Source organism: Brienomyrus brachyistius, chromosome 18, assembly GCF_023856365.1.
Source record: "Brienomyrus brachyistius isolate T26 chromosome 18, BBRACH_0.4, whole genome shotgun sequence".
Taxonomy (NCBI): Eukaryota; Metazoa; Chordata; class Actinopteri; order Osteoglossiformes; family Mormyridae; genus Brienomyrus; species Brienomyrus brachyistius.
In genome coordinates, this window is record NC_064550.1 from 13687862 (window position 1) to 13706929 (window position 19068).

General features: G+C 48.1%; 1 protein-coding gene across 6 annotated transcripts in view; it reads left to right on the forward strand.

Moving 5' to 3' along the window:
* The window catches only part of nol4lb (nucleolar protein 4-like b), a 55864-nt gene that overhangs the window by 13570 nt on the left and 23226 nt on the right, over nucleotides 1-19068 (forward strand). For 3 of the 6 annotated variants that reach the window (XM_048983257.1, XM_048983256.1, XM_048983258.1), the window contains exons 2-4: nucleotides 3200-3355; nucleotides 5771-5882; nucleotides 8664-8773. In XM_048983257.1, the coding sequence (XP_048839214.1) occupies nucleotides 3200-3355; nucleotides 5771-5882; nucleotides 8664-8773 (378 nt within the window). Of the gene's footprint in view, nucleotides 1-1531; nucleotides 1603-1883; nucleotides 2005-2113; nucleotides 2552-3199; nucleotides 3356-5770; nucleotides 5883-8663; nucleotides 8774-19068 lie in introns of those variants that run through there. The other 3 variants (XM_048983261.1, XM_048983260.1, XM_048983259.1) reach the window with 3 other exon arrangements.

Consider the following 19068-nt stretch of genomic DNA (forward strand, 5'->3'; position numbering starts at 1 on the left):
CTGAATCCATGTATCTTTTTAATGGGATTGTCGAGGAAACAAAGTACTTCTGTGGTCTCTCACGTGTGTGTGCAGTTTGTGCGTCGCCGGGACGCTCCTTGTTCCTGCAGCCAGGGGGCGCTGTGCCGCTTGTGTGGGGTGGAGCGATGCCCCTTCTCAGGGTACATATCCGTCAGGCCTGCACATCGCCCTGGGTGCCGGAGTACACGTAGGCAGCCTGCGTGATGTGGAGCTCGCACCGGTGTGTCGTTCATTAACCGGGCCGAGCTCGCTCGTTCTTACCCGTCGCCTTTGTCTTTAGCTCTTTCTTTCGGTACCTTTGTTTCCCGGCGGGGTTTGGGCCGTGATGCCGGAGTGCCACCAATCGCCTGTCTGCCCCAAGAGCTTCCCCCGGCTTGGACTCCCAAGCTGAGGACGTGGAGGTGGTGGCACTAGTGGGGGAGGGAGGGGGTGGGGGTGGGGGGGCAAGGTTTAGGGCGGGCGGCCGTTTAGAGAATCGACCCCGGTGGTCTCCTAGCAACAGAGCCGGTTTCAAACGGGACGGGGGAGTGTATGTGAGAGAGAGAGGGATAGAGAGGAAGAAAGAGAGAGAGACTCAGAGTGGCTGGCATTATTCTGAGCAGAGGAGACCCTCAGTGTTTTCCTGAGTGGGGGAGCTGGGGGAGGGGTCACACGGCGGGGCCCAGAGAGGCACCTTGGGCTGTACTGGTGACAGCACCTGTTACCTGTTCAAGCCGAGTGATTGTCTTACAAAGCCGTACAACGCCCCCTATTTCCTCACCTCCTTTCTCTGTATCCATTGCTGCGTGGGTTTAAGCCCATTTCTGTACGAGCTCTGGGTAGATGGGTGGCAGCGCCTCCTACTGGCCCGCTGAGCATTGGCGCGACTGCGGCGTGCTCCATGCGCTGGGGTGGCCTGGGTGAAGCCGGACCCGGGGCTGTGACTTTGACCGTCCTGTTCACTGTCTGCTGCTCCCCCCTCCATGCCCCACTTATCTCCAGGCTAGGGCACCTCCTGTCATGTGGTGTAGCATCCTGGATCGCTGATGTGCCCCGGTCTGGGGGGGGGGGGGGTGTGTATCTCAACATTACATGACCTGGGTTTGCTGGCAGCAGGCGGGATGATTGTCTGTGTTCCCGGGGGGCATTAGCATAATCTTTTCGATGCTAAATAAAAAGGGAAAGCTAGCCAGGATGGATCACTGGGGTCCTGGGGTACCACGGGGCTGCCCGACGGCTTGCCGGTCGCAAAATCCACAGATTAATCACCGTTGTTTTTATTCTCGTGTCAGGTGCCTTGTAATGAAAAGTAAGTGAAATAATTAGAGTCCGTGAAAATAATGATTATATTAAAATAAAAGGACACCTTTTGGAGAGCAGCTAGAGTAGGCTGGATTAAAGTCTGCCCTTTCCCAACAAGGTGCCATGCTGCCATGGCAACAGTTATTACCTAGCACCTGGGAGAGGGAGAACTGGAACGTGTGAGGGGAGAGTGGCAAACTGGGAAAGGGTGGGGGTGCACAGGAGGAAGTACTTCCTGCCTTTCTGTCAGTTACAGGGTGACTGATATCACCCCAACGGTCTGGGGAATTCCTGTCAGAGGTCAAGCAAAATGCCTACCTCCAGTAGCCTTTGTCCCGTAGAGAACTGGCATACAGCAATCCTATGTTTGTCCTCCATTACATTGTTTTTAGGAGACTGGATAAGATTGTGTTTACAAGCTGTGGGTAAAGCAAGAAAGCTGTTTCCCGAATTTCGGTGCTCGGGTACGTCGCGGGCCCGCGGGCGCTTTTCCAGTCTCGCTCGGCGTAGCGTTCCGTGTCACGTGACCCGCTGCCCCTCTCACCTGCCCGAGAGGTCGGCCGCGGTTTCCATGGCAACAAGGCCTGCCTCGCGGAAAAGGGCGCCGCGGGCCGGCTGGCTGCACGGCGAAGCGTCATTTCTCATTTTAGTAATGAACGACGCCGCGAATAATTCACGCATCGGTAATGAGATGTAATTAAGGTAAATCTTATTACGATGTTATTTTTATAACGGTTTAAAACTTTGTCTGTAACCCAAGAGAACCTTTTTATTCGCTTAGTTATTTGACACGGCATTAGTTAAGGTGGTTTATTGGTTACATTTTATTGTCCATCGCCTGATGCATACTCGGTGATGTCTTAGCAAAAAGCAGCTTTTTTTCATTAGGCCTAAGTTATTCATTTTAATATTAGGTATTATTACGACTCTATATAGGAAGATTCAATTAACCATTTAGTTGGTAAAAAAAAACAGCACGCAGGACCGTTAAAGTGTCGCAGTGTTTCCCGTGACTTTTGTTTCTTTAGTTTCGTCTCTAAGTACCCACTTCCCAAAAGAATCATCGCTCCGTAGGTGTAAAATGAACCGCGTAATCCTGACAGACCGAAAGGGTGTGTTGTCGGTTAGGGTAGCGGCCCTCACCTCGCCTTACCGCAGACCACACGGTTGGGCTTCCCCCTCATCGGCTGCGTTTGAAAACTCTGCTGCGTCCACATCAGGGGCTACACTATTTGTGGTGAAATAAATGGTGAGCTTAGGCAGATTCTCTGTTGAACTTCCCGTCTTTTCGTTTCATGACGCTGCTGGGGAGTGCAGACAGAAGTTCAAGATGGTACCCAGCTAGCTGGTTAGCGGAACATGCTGCTTCGACATCTCCTAAATAAAGAACGAGTTTGTTTTATATGTTGCAAAATCTCATTGGGAGCACGCACAAATTGTAACTCTTTCCTCTACTGTATGTCACTTTGAATAAAAGAGTAAGATAAATGAGTTAAAAGTAAACGTAATATTTTGTGTAGTGACGGTTTGTGGCCAACAGGGGGCTCCACGCAAATGTGCGGTTCGGGGTGGCCGCCGAGCGCGAGACTTCCCTGTCTTCCAATTTTAAATATTCCAACAAAGATGGGGCAAGTTGTCAGAATGTTTAAAAGGTGTAAACTGCTTCTACACAAGCAAGGGCAGCTGAAAACGAAACACACGTCCCTAACAAAATGAAAAGAAAATCAGTGTTTTTGTCACTGGGGTCGACTGCCTGCCAGTTTCAAAATCTGGCGGTTAATTTGGGTTTTTATTCCCATCTCTCGTGTGAGGTAATGCATAGTGTGTCAAATAATTAGAATCAGTCTCTTTATTGTAATTTTTAAAGTCGATGTGTCTTTCTGGCATGGTTTTGCAGTGTGTTGATGGGGTCTCTGCACCGGACGGCGCAGCCCTGAAACGCGTGGCTGTGGTGGAGGACTTCTTCGACATCATCTACGCCATGCATGTAGAGGTGGGCGCGGACCCCGCCAAGGCACCCAAGCACGCTGGCCAGAAGAAGACCTACAAGGCGGTGAGGAACACTTCCCAGTCTCTGGAGCTCCAATCTCCTCTCTCCATCTCTCTCTCTCTCTCTCATCCATTTTTTAAAAATTCCTTTTGTGGTTCATTTTACACCATCGTCTCATTATCTGTGCGGTTTTAATTTCCTTTCCTTATTGACGTCTTGCTCGTCTGTTTATTTTTTTGTTCTGGTGCCGTGTATATAGGACTGTTTTCTGTTGAGCTAGATGCCAAACTCAAAGCGAAGTTAACCGAAAGCACTATGTAAACAAGCCTCGACAGAAGACAGAACCTTCTGGAGAGGTGCCTGCTATATGATCGCTCTGAATGCACCTTGCAGTTCCGGAAAATGTTCAGAAGGTGTTCATGCAGAGTTACATTACGGACAAAAACGCTGGGGCAATGAGGTTGGAACTTTTGAAAGACAAACGGAAATCTCCTCACCTGGTGTGGGTTTGCGAAACTTGAAATATGAAATAATGTGTGAGATGCAAGATGGTGCCATTCAGAAAGATGCTTGGGGGTTCTGCTCGTACACACACACACACACACACACACCCACCCACTCACATACACACACTGGCTCTTCATTTTAAAAACACATTTTTTCCTTTCACCTTACCTGAATAGTCCAAAATTTGCTGAGATTTCCATTTAGTCTGTGTGAAAGGCAACGTTTCTCGTTTTTGATTAAAGGAGCCTGGGAGGATATTGGATTCTTCAAAGAGCTTGACCCTCGGCGGTCAGAACGGCGTTTTATGGAGCTTTTTTCAATCTGACGGCAGCGACGGTCAAAACCCTACTCTCCTTCAGCCACAGTTAGTTGCCCTGTTGGTGTCCACTGGGAGCCCTGCCCTCTACTGTCCAAACAGAGAAACTGCACTCAGCCTTCTCTGTGTTTTTCCAGATCGCTGTAATTTCCGGAGTCTAGAACATGTGAAAAGAGTCAGAGCAGATGCTAGATTCTGGGGCTTCTTCAAAGACACATGCCTGCCTTTTTTTTTTTGTTGAGAAATGTGGCCATTAGGTGCACAAAGGCAGTAATAGTGCTTCTCCGTGAGGCAGCTTTTACCCGGGTTCAGACTAGGAGGGCTGTCTTCTTTCATGCATCCTATTTCCCCACCCCTCTTGTGCCTGGAGGACAAGTGAGGAGGAGTCTTGCCCTCGTGAAGGTCAGATGCATGAAGGGAGCTGCGTTGGGGTGGGGTGGGCGGGGGGCATCATGTAAAGGAGGGAGAATGGAGGGGACGGGGTGCTTGGGGTCATTAACCGAAGCCTGGCATGTTTGCGTTGTTGACAGAAAAAGGTGGTTGGGGGCAGGGACATCATGTGGGGCATGGGGGGGGGTGACAGCAACTGTTAATGGCGGCTCATAGAAGGCGGGCTGAACTCAGATCAGTGACTCGTTCCATCGTGGTACTTTTGTTTTTTTTTTTTTTTGCACAGTAACATCAGTTCATTTAACTCTGGCTTCACATCACATAAATGAATGTCACCCTTCTCTCAAGATCTCCACGGTGAGATGTGCACATTGGGCTGGTGACCCAGGGTGGGACAGGGGATCGAGTTCGGTGAGTCTCCGTGTCTGTAGCGCTTTTTCGTTATCGGTAATCCGTTGTCGGACTTTCACGTGGCGGTGGACTGTTAGATAGATGGATGGTTTGGAGAAGCAGTGAGGTTTGCCCCCCCCCTCCCCCCTTTTAAGGGAACGGCAACTGCTCCCTTCCTGTCTCTAAGACACAATCGCATCAAAATGCCCTGTCATGCAGATGCACTCTCATCTAAAGCAGAGTCAGAGAGTTTTATTGTCAATTCCTTTACATGTACTAGCCATATAAAGATATCGAGACTACGTTTCCCACTGTCCCTTGCGTACATTAGACGCGACTGCCAGAAGGTCCTCTCCTCTGAACCGCCCTCTCTGCTCCCCCCGCAACTCCAGTACCACTCCCGCCTGGGATAAAAAGGAGGGATAAGATGGGTAAGAAACCGAGGGAGGAAGTCTCGGAGCAAGAGCAGTGAAGGGGGAGCAAAGAAGCACCCCCTCCACAACTGTGAGCAGTGTGTGTGTGGCCGGGCTGCCATTTACCCCCAGCTGTGATGTCTCTTTGCATCCATTAGGGATTTTTACTCTGTTTGTGTGTCACAGTGGGAAGGTCTTGGGCTTTGAATTAGCCCCCGTTGCCATGCCGGCACTCCTGTTCCCACTGTCGGGCCTGAAAGGGGCCCCGTTTTGCCTGGTACGGTCCACTCACATCATCACACGAAGGCAGCCGGCCTACTGTTAGTTTACTTGGTTAGTTACCAGATCTGTGGATTTCCGATTTCCACAAACTCTCCCTGTCCTCCTGTTCTGCCGCTAATTAATTTTTTTGCGCTAATTAGGAAAGTCATGTGACTCCAGTGTGGATCCTCCCCCACACAGATCGCCGAGACGTATGCTTTCCTGCCCAGGGAGGCGGTGACCCGTTTCCTGATGAGCTGTGGCGAATGCCAGAAGAGGATGCACATCAATCCAAGTGGCGCCGAATTCAAAGGTAGCGACCCCACAGTCCGCCAGGGCATGGATTGAAGTGGTGTGATGCGAAGTTATATTGTTGAACGTTAGAAGATCCTAGAGCCGGGTTTTTATAATCGGACCATAGAAACTCTGATTTGATTATAAAATAAAGTAGCTAATTTTTATAAGTATGCTTAAACGCTTAAAAAATACGGAGACAAATCGTACGTTACATTTTAAATCGGTGCTGGGTAGTAGGGGCGTCAGAGGGGCACGCATTACCTGGCAAATTGAGGGGGCACCAATTTATGGTGGTCCCAAAGTGTACCGCTGGCCCCCACCACGAATGCGAACGAATGCTCCTCATCTAAACTGTTATTGGATGAACATTACTTCTATCTTAAGTTAACCCAGATAAACTAAGAAATCCTGCTTTGTGCAATACACCCCAGGGGATTATTTTTAGATTATTGCTTCAGATTATTTGAGGGCTGAGATATTCTGATGAATATTCTGGATTCACTGCGATGGGCCCGGCCACCCATCCCGGGTTGTTCCCTGCCTCGTGCCCATTGCTTCCGGGATAGGCTCCGGACCCCCCGCAACCCAGTAGGATAAGCGGTTTGGAAAATGGATGGATGGATATTCTGGATTCATATTTTACCACTAGGGGGCGAAGTCCTCTCATTACAACAGTCTTCCAAATGGAATGACAGCTTGTGAAAGAGGTTGGACCGGACTTCTGACATGGGCCGCTGTTTGCTGAGCTCACTCTGGGTGTCGCACAATCGCCTGTAGAGAGAGGTCAGATAATTGACTAGGTGTCCCATGGAGTGCCCCCCCCTTCCCCATCAGCCTAAGCTACCCACACTAAAGTTCAGGGCTGAATTATTAAACGGTGCTAATTGCTGTAAACAAGGGCTGTTTAACACATAAGCAGTAATTAACATCTTCATGAGGTAGTTTTTATGTGCAGAGGAAGAGTAACATCTGCACGGAGGGGAATTCCAGACTGCTTTTCCTATTTGTAAAGAAAAATGCATCCTGAAATTCCTTAAAATGTGGGGCTGAATGTGGGGTGTACAGAGACATGGAGGAGTTGGACAGTTGAAGCAGTAAATATGACCGGCAATAGCTAGGCAGCTATCAGAGAGCTGCATGGCACCCACATGGAGATGCTCAGCGTACAAGAGACTCGCAATTATGTCTTAAGCTTTTACTGGACTGCTAAGCCATGAAAGTAAATGCACACAAAAATGTAACCCTTTCTCTAAAATCGACTGACTTATCTACATTTTTACATTTTTTTTTTTGATAGATCACAGTAAAATAAGAATGTAAAATGAATTCCACAACCTTGGATTGAACAGTTCTTTTTCTGTGCAAGGAAAAAAACCAACTCGTTCAAAGATGAGATGTTAATTTTCTAAAACAGGGGGGAAAAAAACAACACAGTCTAACTTCTCAGTTGATTAATATCGTCGGTTTCTTGACAATACGACGCAATCATAATAACCAAAATCAGGTCTGTGTGACACTCAAATGGCTTATGTTCTTTTCATTATAGATCCGTCCTGGGTGTAGCTAATTTTGGTTATTTAAAATTTGCTCATCAAGCGCATGTAGCTAATTAATTCAAACACTTCTATAATATTAGCTTCCAAGAATAATCAAGGTGTCAATATCCAAAGATCCACACACTGGCTGGTGAAACTTTCCTAGCAGGTTAGCTCGTGTCAGGGTGCCTGTCTTCTATGCATGTCTAATCTCAGCCTTTATCGCTGCTTTATGGTCATGCGGCGTATTGTAATCTGTATTGTAAGCGGCAGTGATGTGATATGGCCGCTGGTGTTGCCTTAGCAGGGGGCCTTGTACATACGGACAGAGTCTGGCCAGTAATTAGAACTAGACTCAGTGTGGATTGGCGGACACTCCAGCCTGACGACGCGCTGCCAACAGTGTGGTGACGTAACCAGGGCACCGTTCTTGTGCCAGGCATTCCGGATTTAATGGATTGATGACGGGGGGGAGGGGCCAAATATGCCCACTTTTCACATACATGTCTTAGTAGATCTGGGTCCACGGCTGGGGGGCGGGGTGAGCCTGGCTGACCCAGTGATAAGTATGGCCCACCTCATAGCGCCCTTAGATAACCCTGTGCCCCCCCCACCACACACACACACACACACGTGTTTCAAAGCTTAATTCGGGCCTGTATCTTCACATGGCTACTTGAACCTTCATTAAAATTGGCCATTTTTACTTTGTCAGTAAACTCAGTTTTACTAAAGAACACAATTGGAACACTAATTCCAACACTAAATAACACAATTGGAAAAAAAAACTCTTAGTCATAATGAAAAATATAGACTTTTTTTTCTCCATTATTTGACTCGTATATTTTCATTCTAGCTGCCAGCTTAGAAGGAAGCTGCCATCCTCTATCGTGAGGTTTGTAGACATACCTGCCCCAGTGCCTGTTACTACTAACAGCGGTCTGTTAGTATGGAAATGATTATTATATAATACCGCCTGCAGTGTTGCACTGGGGTAAAAGAAATAAGACAAAATAGGAGTAAGGAAATCCGGATTATGTAGCCCAAAAAGTACCTCAAAACCAGCAGCTCAGTGTAGGTGCCAATATATAAAAATTCTTCTTGTGACATCGCCTGCTGGTGCTGTTCTTCCTGAAAGGACTACTCACTTTCTGATGTGGTGGACACAGATTTCTTTACAGGATTATTCCCCCCTCCCCCCCCCCCCGGTTTGGGCTGTGAGGTTCAATGAAGATTTTCATCTCTCGTGTGACGTTTTGCAGAGAACGACCGGCCCACATCGCTCATCCCCGATCTGATCGACTACAACATGCCGCTTACCACGGCCTACCTGAAGCAGATGAAGATGGGGTGCATGAACACCAATGAGCAGGTGATTGCTGGGGCTCGCGGCCTGTCACCTGTGTGGTGTGGGGGTGGTGGTGGTGGTGGTGGTGGGGGGAGGACAATAGGGGATGTCACAGACAGTCCACGTTTTTGCCGGGAGCTCAGAGGGAACAAAAAAATCCCGTGGACCGGATTGGGGGCTTAGAGGATTAGCTCATCTTGCGATGGCTTTCAGCGTATGTGGAATTGCTCTCCTTTTCACCACATGCATGAATAATGCAGAGATTATTATTATTATTATTTTGAGTTTTAATTAAGTGTCTAACTCTTACAAAGCCAAGCAATCTCTAGAATTGCAGGTTTAATGACAGCTACAGTTAGGTATGTCACATCTTTCATCAGCAACTATCCACCCTTTTCTGTCTGTCCTCCCCCAGACCAGACTGGCAACTGTAGCAAAATAGAAACAGCTCTTTCAGAGCTGTCAGTCATTCTCAGTCGTCGTTAGTGCCCCCCTCCCCCTCCCCAAATGCACTTCTCTGTCTTACGGAGAAGAAGCAGATTCTGGTGTGAGTGGGTGAGCTCATGTGGGCGGACTAGTCTCCACCTCGAGCACCGATGTAACCGGGAAGGGAGTGGGTTTCTGTGGATTCCAATTAACAAAGCCCTCCGAGCGTTGCTTTAATTAACGGAGGTGTGAGAAAAGCTCAAAGCCGCCAATTTCCCTGCAGTGGGCGTGTGCGCGGGCTGCGTTTGTTGGAAACATCTCCGGTGATGGGCCCGTCCCCTCACCACACACCTGCTGCTTCACTGACCTCTGAACCTCCCACCACACTGCTCACTCTGCCTTGGGTCCTCTTCAAGATCACCTCTAGCTGGAAGTACAAGCTTCGGGCGTCAACGTCGACCTGACGCCACCTAATAATAATAATCCGTCATGCCTAGTGTGGTCACTTCTTGCTCATTATGGTCTCATCCTTTTGGGTTAGGGTTGTACTTTTTCCCAGCCATTTCGTTGCATATTTAGACAGAAACCAGATTCCGTGAGAGAACCTGACCCTGGCGTAGGATAGCTGGCATCAGAAAGTCGCTGCAGATGCCACACTGTTCCCTGCTTCTGTCCACAGAGTGTGGCACAACCAAGGCAGTGGGGTTAGGGAGTGACTGGGGGGAGGGGGGCAGAGATGGTTATGAAAACGTGACCGTCCTGCAGTTTGGCTGCATTGTGCCACCGTGTGTGTGTGTGTGTGTGTGTGTGTGTGTGTGTGTGTGTGTGTGTGTGTGTGTGTGTGTGTGTGTGTGTGTGTGTGTGTGTGTGTGTGTGTGCGCGCGCGCGCGTGGGTGCGTGGGTGCGCCCATCCAAGCCAAATTCAATAACAGAGGAAATGGCATTTATGCTTCCTGGACTGCAGGGAGTGGGCAGGGCAAAGGTTCTGGGTGGATGAGCAAAGGGGAACCTTGTAGGTGTTTTACTTTTGCTGGTCGTCCGTATTAGTAAAGCTTTCAGTCATGAGATTCAGTTTAAACACGGGCAACCAGAAATGCATCATTAAAATAAGGTAAAAATTACTGAATTACAGTTTAGGATGGCAAATCCCTTTGACCCTGAGCAAGATGAACAGTTAGAGGATGGATGGATGGATGGAAGGAAGGAAGTCCACATGGCTGTGATTATTCTGCACTGACCGCAATACAGAATAAAAGTATTGCATCAGTGCAGCTGTGAAGCATAGCAACTGTAACTGTTCCCGTGTTCTTCATAATCTCCTGTTCTGGACTTAATTAAGTCTTAGTTTCACGTCTTACACCATCTGTGTGTGGCTGGATGTTTTTAATGCACTTATGTAGATGTCTTGAACTGACTTTTCTGTCACATCTAAAATGATCATGACTGGTAATGCAAACCTTGTCCCTTGTTAATTTTGTCTTTTGGAACGAATTCTTGGCCTTAAATGCAAAGAACAATAGACCTAGATCACGATGGTATCAAATTAACAAAGATATATATAATGTCTTTCATGTTATGCGGGACTGTGTGTTTCATTATTATTATCGTTGCAAATTCCACCCAGAGACCTTGACCAGGATAAGTGTTTGGAAGTTGGATGGATGGATTTTCACTGCACAGTAAATTGCGTAAGGTTGCGGATTTGTGACCACGGCTTGTTCGCATGTCATTTGAAATTCTGCCTGTGGGTGGCGGTGCTTCCCAACAAATCCGCACCCTGTTCGTTACGATAATAGAAATACTCGGCGAGGCCCCTTACAACAGGCCTGACCCTGGTCCTCAAAATGTGTAGCAGCATTCCCTGCCATCAGGCGTTTCATTACCATAGCGTAGGTGGCGTAGAGGTCGAGCTCCTCCTCTTGTGTCCAAAAGGGAACGCAAGAAAATGAATGCTTTTGCATACTTTAAAAATGAAACTAGTACTGTTTAAAACGCATGCGAAAAGGTGTTATAGTGCTTATTTACCAGTTAAAAGCTGAAAAGCAGAAAACTGATATTTAACAATGGAGAATAACGTGGTGGTACGGAACTAAATATGCGGATTTAAGTAATCCAGTCGTATCAGCTAACACCTAAGCCCCTACTTCTGCTTAACCCCCTAGCCACCGTCTCCCGTCGCGCGTGTGATTTTTTTCAAGGTATATTGCCCGAGCGTCATCCTAAGCCGACCTCATGTAGCCGTATATGTCAGAGATAAAGCTTTTTGCTCATTCTGATCATTGTCGCGCAGTATCCTGCCTGATTGGCCTCTGTAGCCGTTTATAATAAGGTTCGACTTGGCAGGCCACCTGAAATAAAGCACTCTGTAATGCGAATACATTCAATTGTTTCCGGGAGAATTAAAAAGAAAGAAAATCCTATGAGGAAATTATGCAGGGACTAGCGGTTTTTACATTAACAATAAAATTAGCGATATGAGGGAGGCGAAGCATGAGGCAGCCGCCGTCAATCACGCCGTTGAAGGGGCGTGGTCATCGTGACGAGCGCCCCGCCCACGGGTAATGTCACCGCGCAGGCCCCGCCCATGCCCGCGGAGCTGGCTGTCAGCGCGAGGCGCAGAGGGTCCGGGTCTCTCACACATTAACAGGGTGCTGTTTAAATATTAAAGAGGAAAAAGGGGGAAGCAGGGCTAAGGCAGAGCCTAAGGGACGGACGTGCATCTCTCAGAGAGTGGATCTGACGAGCTTTGGAGAAGTACGATTGTTACGAGGTAAGCAATATGTGCTCGTGTTTATACCATTATTATTTTATTTATTTGTTGTTTCTATTATTTCCCTTATTCATGTAGTTGTTATAGTTGCTGTTTGTTGTGTTTGTGTAGTTTCCCACGGCGCTTCGTTTTCTGCATTTGTCCGACCGCGGCTCTGACAGTACGGCTGGACCGTACTGCTTCTGTTTGTCCGCTTTCTTTGACAGCCCACTTTCCCAAGTCCGCCCCCCCCTGTCTGCCTAAACAGATGGCTTTAATGCGGGCTAAAACTACATCGCAGCGCCCGGTGATGATGACAATAATAAAAATTGAGCAATTGTGGCCTGATTGTCATACGAGGACGCGCTAATTTTCCTTGGGGAAATCAAGACAGTCATCAGGTCTCTTACAATGCGAAATGTTTCGGGCTGTGTAAATATTTCCCGTATTTCGTGCGGTTTTAGTGTGAGCAAACCGATACTGTAATACTACGTGGCTTGGAGACGACCGCAGCTAGACGCGCATTTAGTACAATACAGCAGAAGACGTTCACTTAAGAGCTGCCGCGTTTTAAAACACAATTAGGGGGCTGCATGCACATCATGGCTCCTGTAATTAATACTGGACGTAAAGTTTTACGACCCGATAATACAGACCTGTTATATTTTACGCCAAAGAGCATTTTCTTATTTATTTGTAATACACGTCGCCATCCTTCCTGGCTGTAGGTATGATAACCGTAATAATAGTAACGCGCTCCTGTGCTCACCTCATGCATTGACAGTAATACTAATGGTCATGATCATGATAAAGAAAAGCCGGTTTCATCGAGTGTCCTGTGTGATAACCGGGGTGTTTTGCTTTGTCTGACGAACTTAAAATATCGCCTCTCTGCATTTTTTTTTCAAAACCGCCCGAGTTCTCATGCCGTCAACTCTCCACAAGCACGGTCAGTTCCTTGCAGTATTTAAAAATATTATTATACTTATACCGTAAGTAACGAGGTCTAACTGTAACTAAGGTTAAGAAGCTCAAATTTGAATCACAGAGACACTCTGGAAAGGTAAAAAAAAATCTTTCCCCCTTTTTCACTTGATTCAAGAAGGTACGTCTTCTAATAAAACTACTTCACTTCTGGTTATATTTTGTCTTGTGGAAATTCAAGTTAATTTCACCAACATTTTGGGTGATTTCTGGCCGCCTTTTTGTTCATTGTAATTTGATGTGTTAGTCGATATTATTCTTCAACCATTATTTTTTTCTTGAATTCTAGCTTTTAAATCTTTTTTCTTCCACACCCAGTAATGAAAAGGCTGCAGTTCATGTTATGAATGTTTCATTGTTAAATATGCTTTGTTCGTTTAATATATACTGATCTCTTTCAATGTTAATCGGTGTTAAATCAGTGTCATTTTTATACAGTTGGTGTTAGTCAGGCTCTATATAGCGAAAGGCAATAACTGATAATGTGTTTCTCGCTTGTTTTGAGAATAATTCTCTATGTAAGCAGATTAAATTAAGCCCATTCAGTGACTTTCCAAAGTATAATGGGAGCGGATGCGTGAAACTGGATTTGTGCCTCGTTTGGTTACGGGCCTGAGAATTAGTGAGAATCAGAGTACAGGTGGTTAGTGTGTGTGTTTGAGAGAGAGAGAGAGAGAGAGAGAGAGAGAGAGCACGCCTCCCTGCTTCCTCCATCCCAAGGTGCCCGTGCAGCTCCAGGCCGCCCTTCCTCCAGCTCCGCCCTGCATTCCTCCACTCGGCAGTCCCGCGAGCCGTCGTCTCCGGCACAGTCGGGAATGAGAGCAGTGGGACAGTGGGTGACCGGAGCGGATTATCCCAGTGCGTGCCAGGCTGGCTGGTACCCGGGCGGAGCGATCCGGCGCGATGCTGATGTACAGTCTGAGAGGAAATGAGCCTCAGGGCTAATTCTCATTAACGAAAATGACTGGGTAATTGCTTTAAATCCCTTTTAACATATATATCACCCTCTCCTGTCTGTACTCTTGCCAAAGAGAAGTTCTTCCTGTATAAAAAGCTCCGTGCAGTCAGCCAGCCAGCTAGAGGAAGCCAGTTATAATCTCTCTCTCTCTCTCTCCCCCCCCCCCAGGCCAGCTCAGATGATGTGTGGGTAGGAGGGCTTCCTGGCTACATCTCTCCTTCTCTTCCTTTTCATTCTCAGTTACTCCATGCCCCCCCCCCACCCCCCCAATCCACCTCTGTGACTCTGGTTCTCAGTCCTACGCTATGCAGCATTGCTCCTCTTCTTACATTTCACTTAACAGGCCTTATTACCCAAAGCAACATACATTATTTGTTTGTTTTTAGGAAAGCAAAGTTTGACAATCCCTGGCCCTCCGATGAAATCACTCGGCATTTGAACCAACACCCCACTGATTACAGGCACGGGAACCTAAACGCCAAGCCACGCACCATCCATTTGTGCTTTTTCTACACCACTGTCCCCCCTCTCACAATGATTTCATCACCAGCACTGATACAAGAGTGAACGCAGTGCTCTGCTCCCGCTGTTTCTCCTATAGCCGGTACCGCGTGAACGTGAAGGACTGTTTAAAGGTGCTCAGCCCATAGTAGTATTTCCTTGCCCTCTTCTGCCCCTTCCAGCATTTGTAATTGTATTTGTACCACTTACTGGTTTTCTGTGACTTCGGATATAAACTGTCTAAAGCCAAAACTCAAATCCTGGCAGAACAAAAAAGTGGTCATTGTACTTAGCTTGGCTTTATACGCTGTGTTCCTATAATGCAAAGAATCCGTCTTCAACTGTTTTAAGAGGCTGAAATGGCCAAAAATATAGATTATGTGAAGGGAATTGCATGTATCTGGTGCCCAGAGCTGAGTAAGAGTTCAGGCGAAAGGTCTCCCTGCACACTGGCCCTCAGAGGCCAGTCAGCATGATATCTGCTGGGAGGGGGTTTGCTCAGTAGAACCAGCGCGATGCTTGCCGCCTTCGCTTCAGAACTGGCTGAGGATTCCTTATGGGTCACAGAATATTCTAGACGTTGTGCGTAAATGTCCTGACTGGTTGGTAATGCAGTTTATGTAAGCTTTAATTTGTCAGAAGATGGCATGGTACCTGGATGGCTGCTTTTTTAAGCATGTTTGGGTGCAGCAAAGCCAGGTGGAGAGTGTGTTTCGGTCGGCGTGTGGTAAAAAGCCCCGACAGCTCTGTGAAGAGGCCCCTTGCGGGCTGCCCAGGGCTAAAGAGTGTTGCTGCGCAGACACCCCCCCCCCGGCTGATGCATATTCCCATGTGCTGTGCACGTCTGCGGTGGGGGCAGTAGGATAGAGTGGCATCTAGGCTTTAAATGCAGTGCAGAAGGTCCCACACACACACTTATTATTGATCCTGATACCAAGCGGAAACAGGAAGCCTTTCCTCTTACAGTAATAGACCTGGTGTCAGTCTGTGGTCAGAATCCAGGGAGGGTTCAGGTGGTCCCGACGGATCTGAGGGAGGGCATTTCCGCCTTTGTGTGCCCCTGGGCCCTGTCCCAGGGCCAACACCAATTCACAGCGTGCGCGACTGAAAGGAGATCCCATCGCTCCAATGCCGCCAAGCGTGATCACAGGGTAACCTTCCCTTAAAGGAACGCCTGGCTGTCTAGGTTCATCTTCCTGCTCTAGAGACATGGCACATAGGGCTGGTTCGATGTTTTTCTTGTGTGTGTGTCTGTCATTGTCCTAAAAATTGTTACTTCACACGCACTCCCAGAAACATCAGCCCCTTCCATAGTACTTCCCCCTCCCCGAAAGCAGTACTCCTTTCACAGGACGGTGAGGATCCATGAGACTATAACTACAGCTCCTTGGGTTTTGTGCAATGAAAAGATATCGCTTCAGGGAACGTAAACATGAGAGGAGTCACCCGTGGAAATGTGTTATCTATAGAGATTTGCGGTTTTCTCTTTGCTCACGTTTCCCTTTTGTGTTAAAAAACTAGTCCAGCAGCTGTTTGTAATTATGGTATACAGTAAATAGCAGGTACGTTACCCATAATCCTCATAACATAAACCAGTGTAGTATTTTTCAGCAACCAATTGAAATACGCGGACAGTTAGCTTTATCAGAGAGGTTAGCTAGGCGAAATGTTTCACTTCCAGCAAATAGGGTTGTCGTAGTCATTGAACGGTACTGTTATATGGTAACGTGAGAGACCATGCGTGATCCTCACTTCCCAGGCCTAGAGGGTTTTAGCAGGCCTCCGGCATCAAGAATGTCCACTGGAATTCAGCATCAGCTGTCCCGATGCAGACCTGAAGATCAGCTGGCATCTTATCCGGGATTCAGCAGCCTGGTATCTGAGAATCAGAGAGGCAGCTTTGGGGGGGGGGGGGGGGGGCGGGGGGTGCGAGGACTGCGTGAGTCATGGCTAATTCATGCGGAGAAGGGCGGGCTCTCGCCCGCCTGCGATCCTCCTGCTATACCATTCCGGAATTTTCCCTGCTGATCGTACTAACTGCATTCCCCTTTTTTTTTTTTTTTTTGCTATAAATAACACGTAACACTGCATTTTTGTGTGCAGCCCTCGTAATAGATCGCCCGTGCATAGGAGTGTATTAATTGGCCTGGTGATTTGACAGAAATCCATTAGCTAAGAATACATCCCTTAGAATGGTCGGAAACAGTCGGCTTCCTCGGGGCACTAATGGTTCACCGGCGGATTGACGAACCATGTGCACGCCGTCCCCCGTGGTGATCTGGAGTAACCCGTCCAGGCCGAGTGTCAATACAGTCAGTTGGCATCTCCTGTGTTTTAAAACATAGACTTTGTTATTCCTTGAGTGAGGGATTTGCGTCCCTGGAGAGTAACAGCGACGGGGCAGTGTCTGTGGCCTGTGGGAGACAGTCTGGGCCTTCCTCCATCCGGACTCTCCCCCCCCCCGGTGGTGTCCAAGGGACGATATGGTACCAGGCATTGCTTATTAAAGCCCAAAGCTCAGGATCTCCTGAAAGCAGGCTATAGTAGCATCATACTGAGTAAACAGCCGCCTGTTGATATTTATTTTCCTGTCCTTTTCTATTATCAGAGAATAAAACCCTCATCTTGCTTTCTTGTGGTGGAGGAAGCTCCTGAACAGACTTTCTCTCCTCCTGTCTTTGTCCTGGTGTTTTTCACTTTTGTTCCAGCACAGTCTGCAGTTCAAGGGCGCGCCAGCCGCTAGGCTCTGAAGTGAGCCGCGGGCCCGTGAGACAATACCCGTGCGTGATCATGGTTGTGAGTGCATCCCCACATATGCATGTCTTAAAATTTAACGTGTGAGCCATGTATAGTAATGGAGTTGTGCAAAATGGCTGTGTTGGACGCTGGAGACGTCTTTTCTGGTATGGTTAGCTGTTAGCGGAACTCGCATCACCACAGAGACAGACATCGCCCCCGGTTGCGTGCGGCCAATCGATGAGGGCCACCCTGAGGTCAAGGAATAATTGATCTCCGTCCGTCTCAGTGATGTGCTGCTTTCAAGAGGAGATGGAAAGGAGTGATTCTGCTGATGCATATCAAGCGTTCGCAGGCATTCTCCCGCGCTGGGGATTCGTTTGCCTTTTTTGTCCCTCGTATCATGCCGTAGACCGTAAAGCCTCTCTTTTTTTCTTTTTTGAAGAGATGGTTTTCCTCTCGATCGATACTCCTCAGCAGAGGCACAGTGAGCCCGGTCCTGTTAATCTGCAGACCCACGGGGCACAGGCTCACCCAGCACATTGGCCCAGTGAGAGCGCCCTCCATCGATACCTTTGCCACAGGAAGCCGTCCGGACGCGGCCCCCCCTCCTCCCCCCCCCCCCCCGTCAGCATTTAATTGATCTGGGACAATGTCAGAGGGAGCAGAAGGGAATGTCCCTGGCTTTTCTCCGGTTTCCCCGGCAGCCGTCATTAAGGGATTCCCGGGTTTGTCACCTTAAATCTGCACACACCAATCCTGCCGACAAAGAGACCCACTTGGGTTAGACGGTATGTTAAGCCGTAAACCGCTCTTATTTAGTCTCTGCAATGGTGGAACAGGCCTGTGAAATTCAGCTCACAGGTGCCCAGTATGTTAGCAGAGATGCTAAAGTTTTGTACAGGTTAACAGCACATCCACGAAGCCCGGAGCTGCCCAGCGGCACTGGATTAGCCCTCGAGGCCTTCTCTTCCTGTTCGAGCTTCCTCTGGCGTCAGGGGATTCTCTGGAGGCCCCACCCATCTGAGGGAATGACATTAAGGGATGGCAGCCCCCCTCCCACCCGCACCTGGTGGAATAACACTTCCCATTCTATGGAGAGCCTAGGGCATGTCTCTCAGGCAGCTTAAAAAAAACAGGAAAGCCTGGGAAGAGGAAGCTGTTTCCGAGGGCAACAGGAACACAGGTCGGGGTGTATTAACCCAGGAGAGCCAGGAGACCTGAGCACGGCACGTTCAGAGTGCGAGTTGCCCAAATGTGCTGAGGTTAAGCCCGCATGGGCTCCTCCCGAAAACCCTGGGAGAAGTTTCAGCGCCACTCTGCCCTTTCGTATTTTATCCGCGATGACTGGGCTATAGCTTCCGTTTCCCTGGCAACGTTTAAACAGGCCTCGCCTATTTATAGCGAATGTAAAATCGGGCAGCGCAGGACCGTCAGCCGTCTCCCATGAAGTGGGATTGAGGAGCAGCAGGAGAATCGCCTAATGGCTCTCGGAGACTGACGGGGGCCCTATTACCCCCCCGCAGAGCTTTTAAAAGCACAACCGGTGCTGTATAAATGCCACAGGTCACCCATGACAGGCGTACTGTACTGCCTATTAGATATTGTTTATCATTCGCGTGAACATTTTGTCTACCGAAACCGATAGGTTTCCTTTTAATGTGGCCTGCAGTGTTCTGTGTTTCTGAAGGACAAGGTTTTTTTTGTTGTTGTTGTTGCGCTGACTCACACGACGTAAACAGCTTTGTCTGCAGTTTATTTTATTCTTTCTTTTTTTTTTCCTGTGTCTGGTCCGCCGGAGCCCCGAAAAGTCACTCGGAACAAGAGGCTCTCTGCTGCTGTCTGACCAGCTTTTTACTCATTACTGGGTCATGCATTATGGCTCTTGAGAAGTCCGTTTGTTTTTAATCATTTGAGTATATAAAAAAAAAAAAAGTTTCAGAAAACCATGCAATATCACAGATG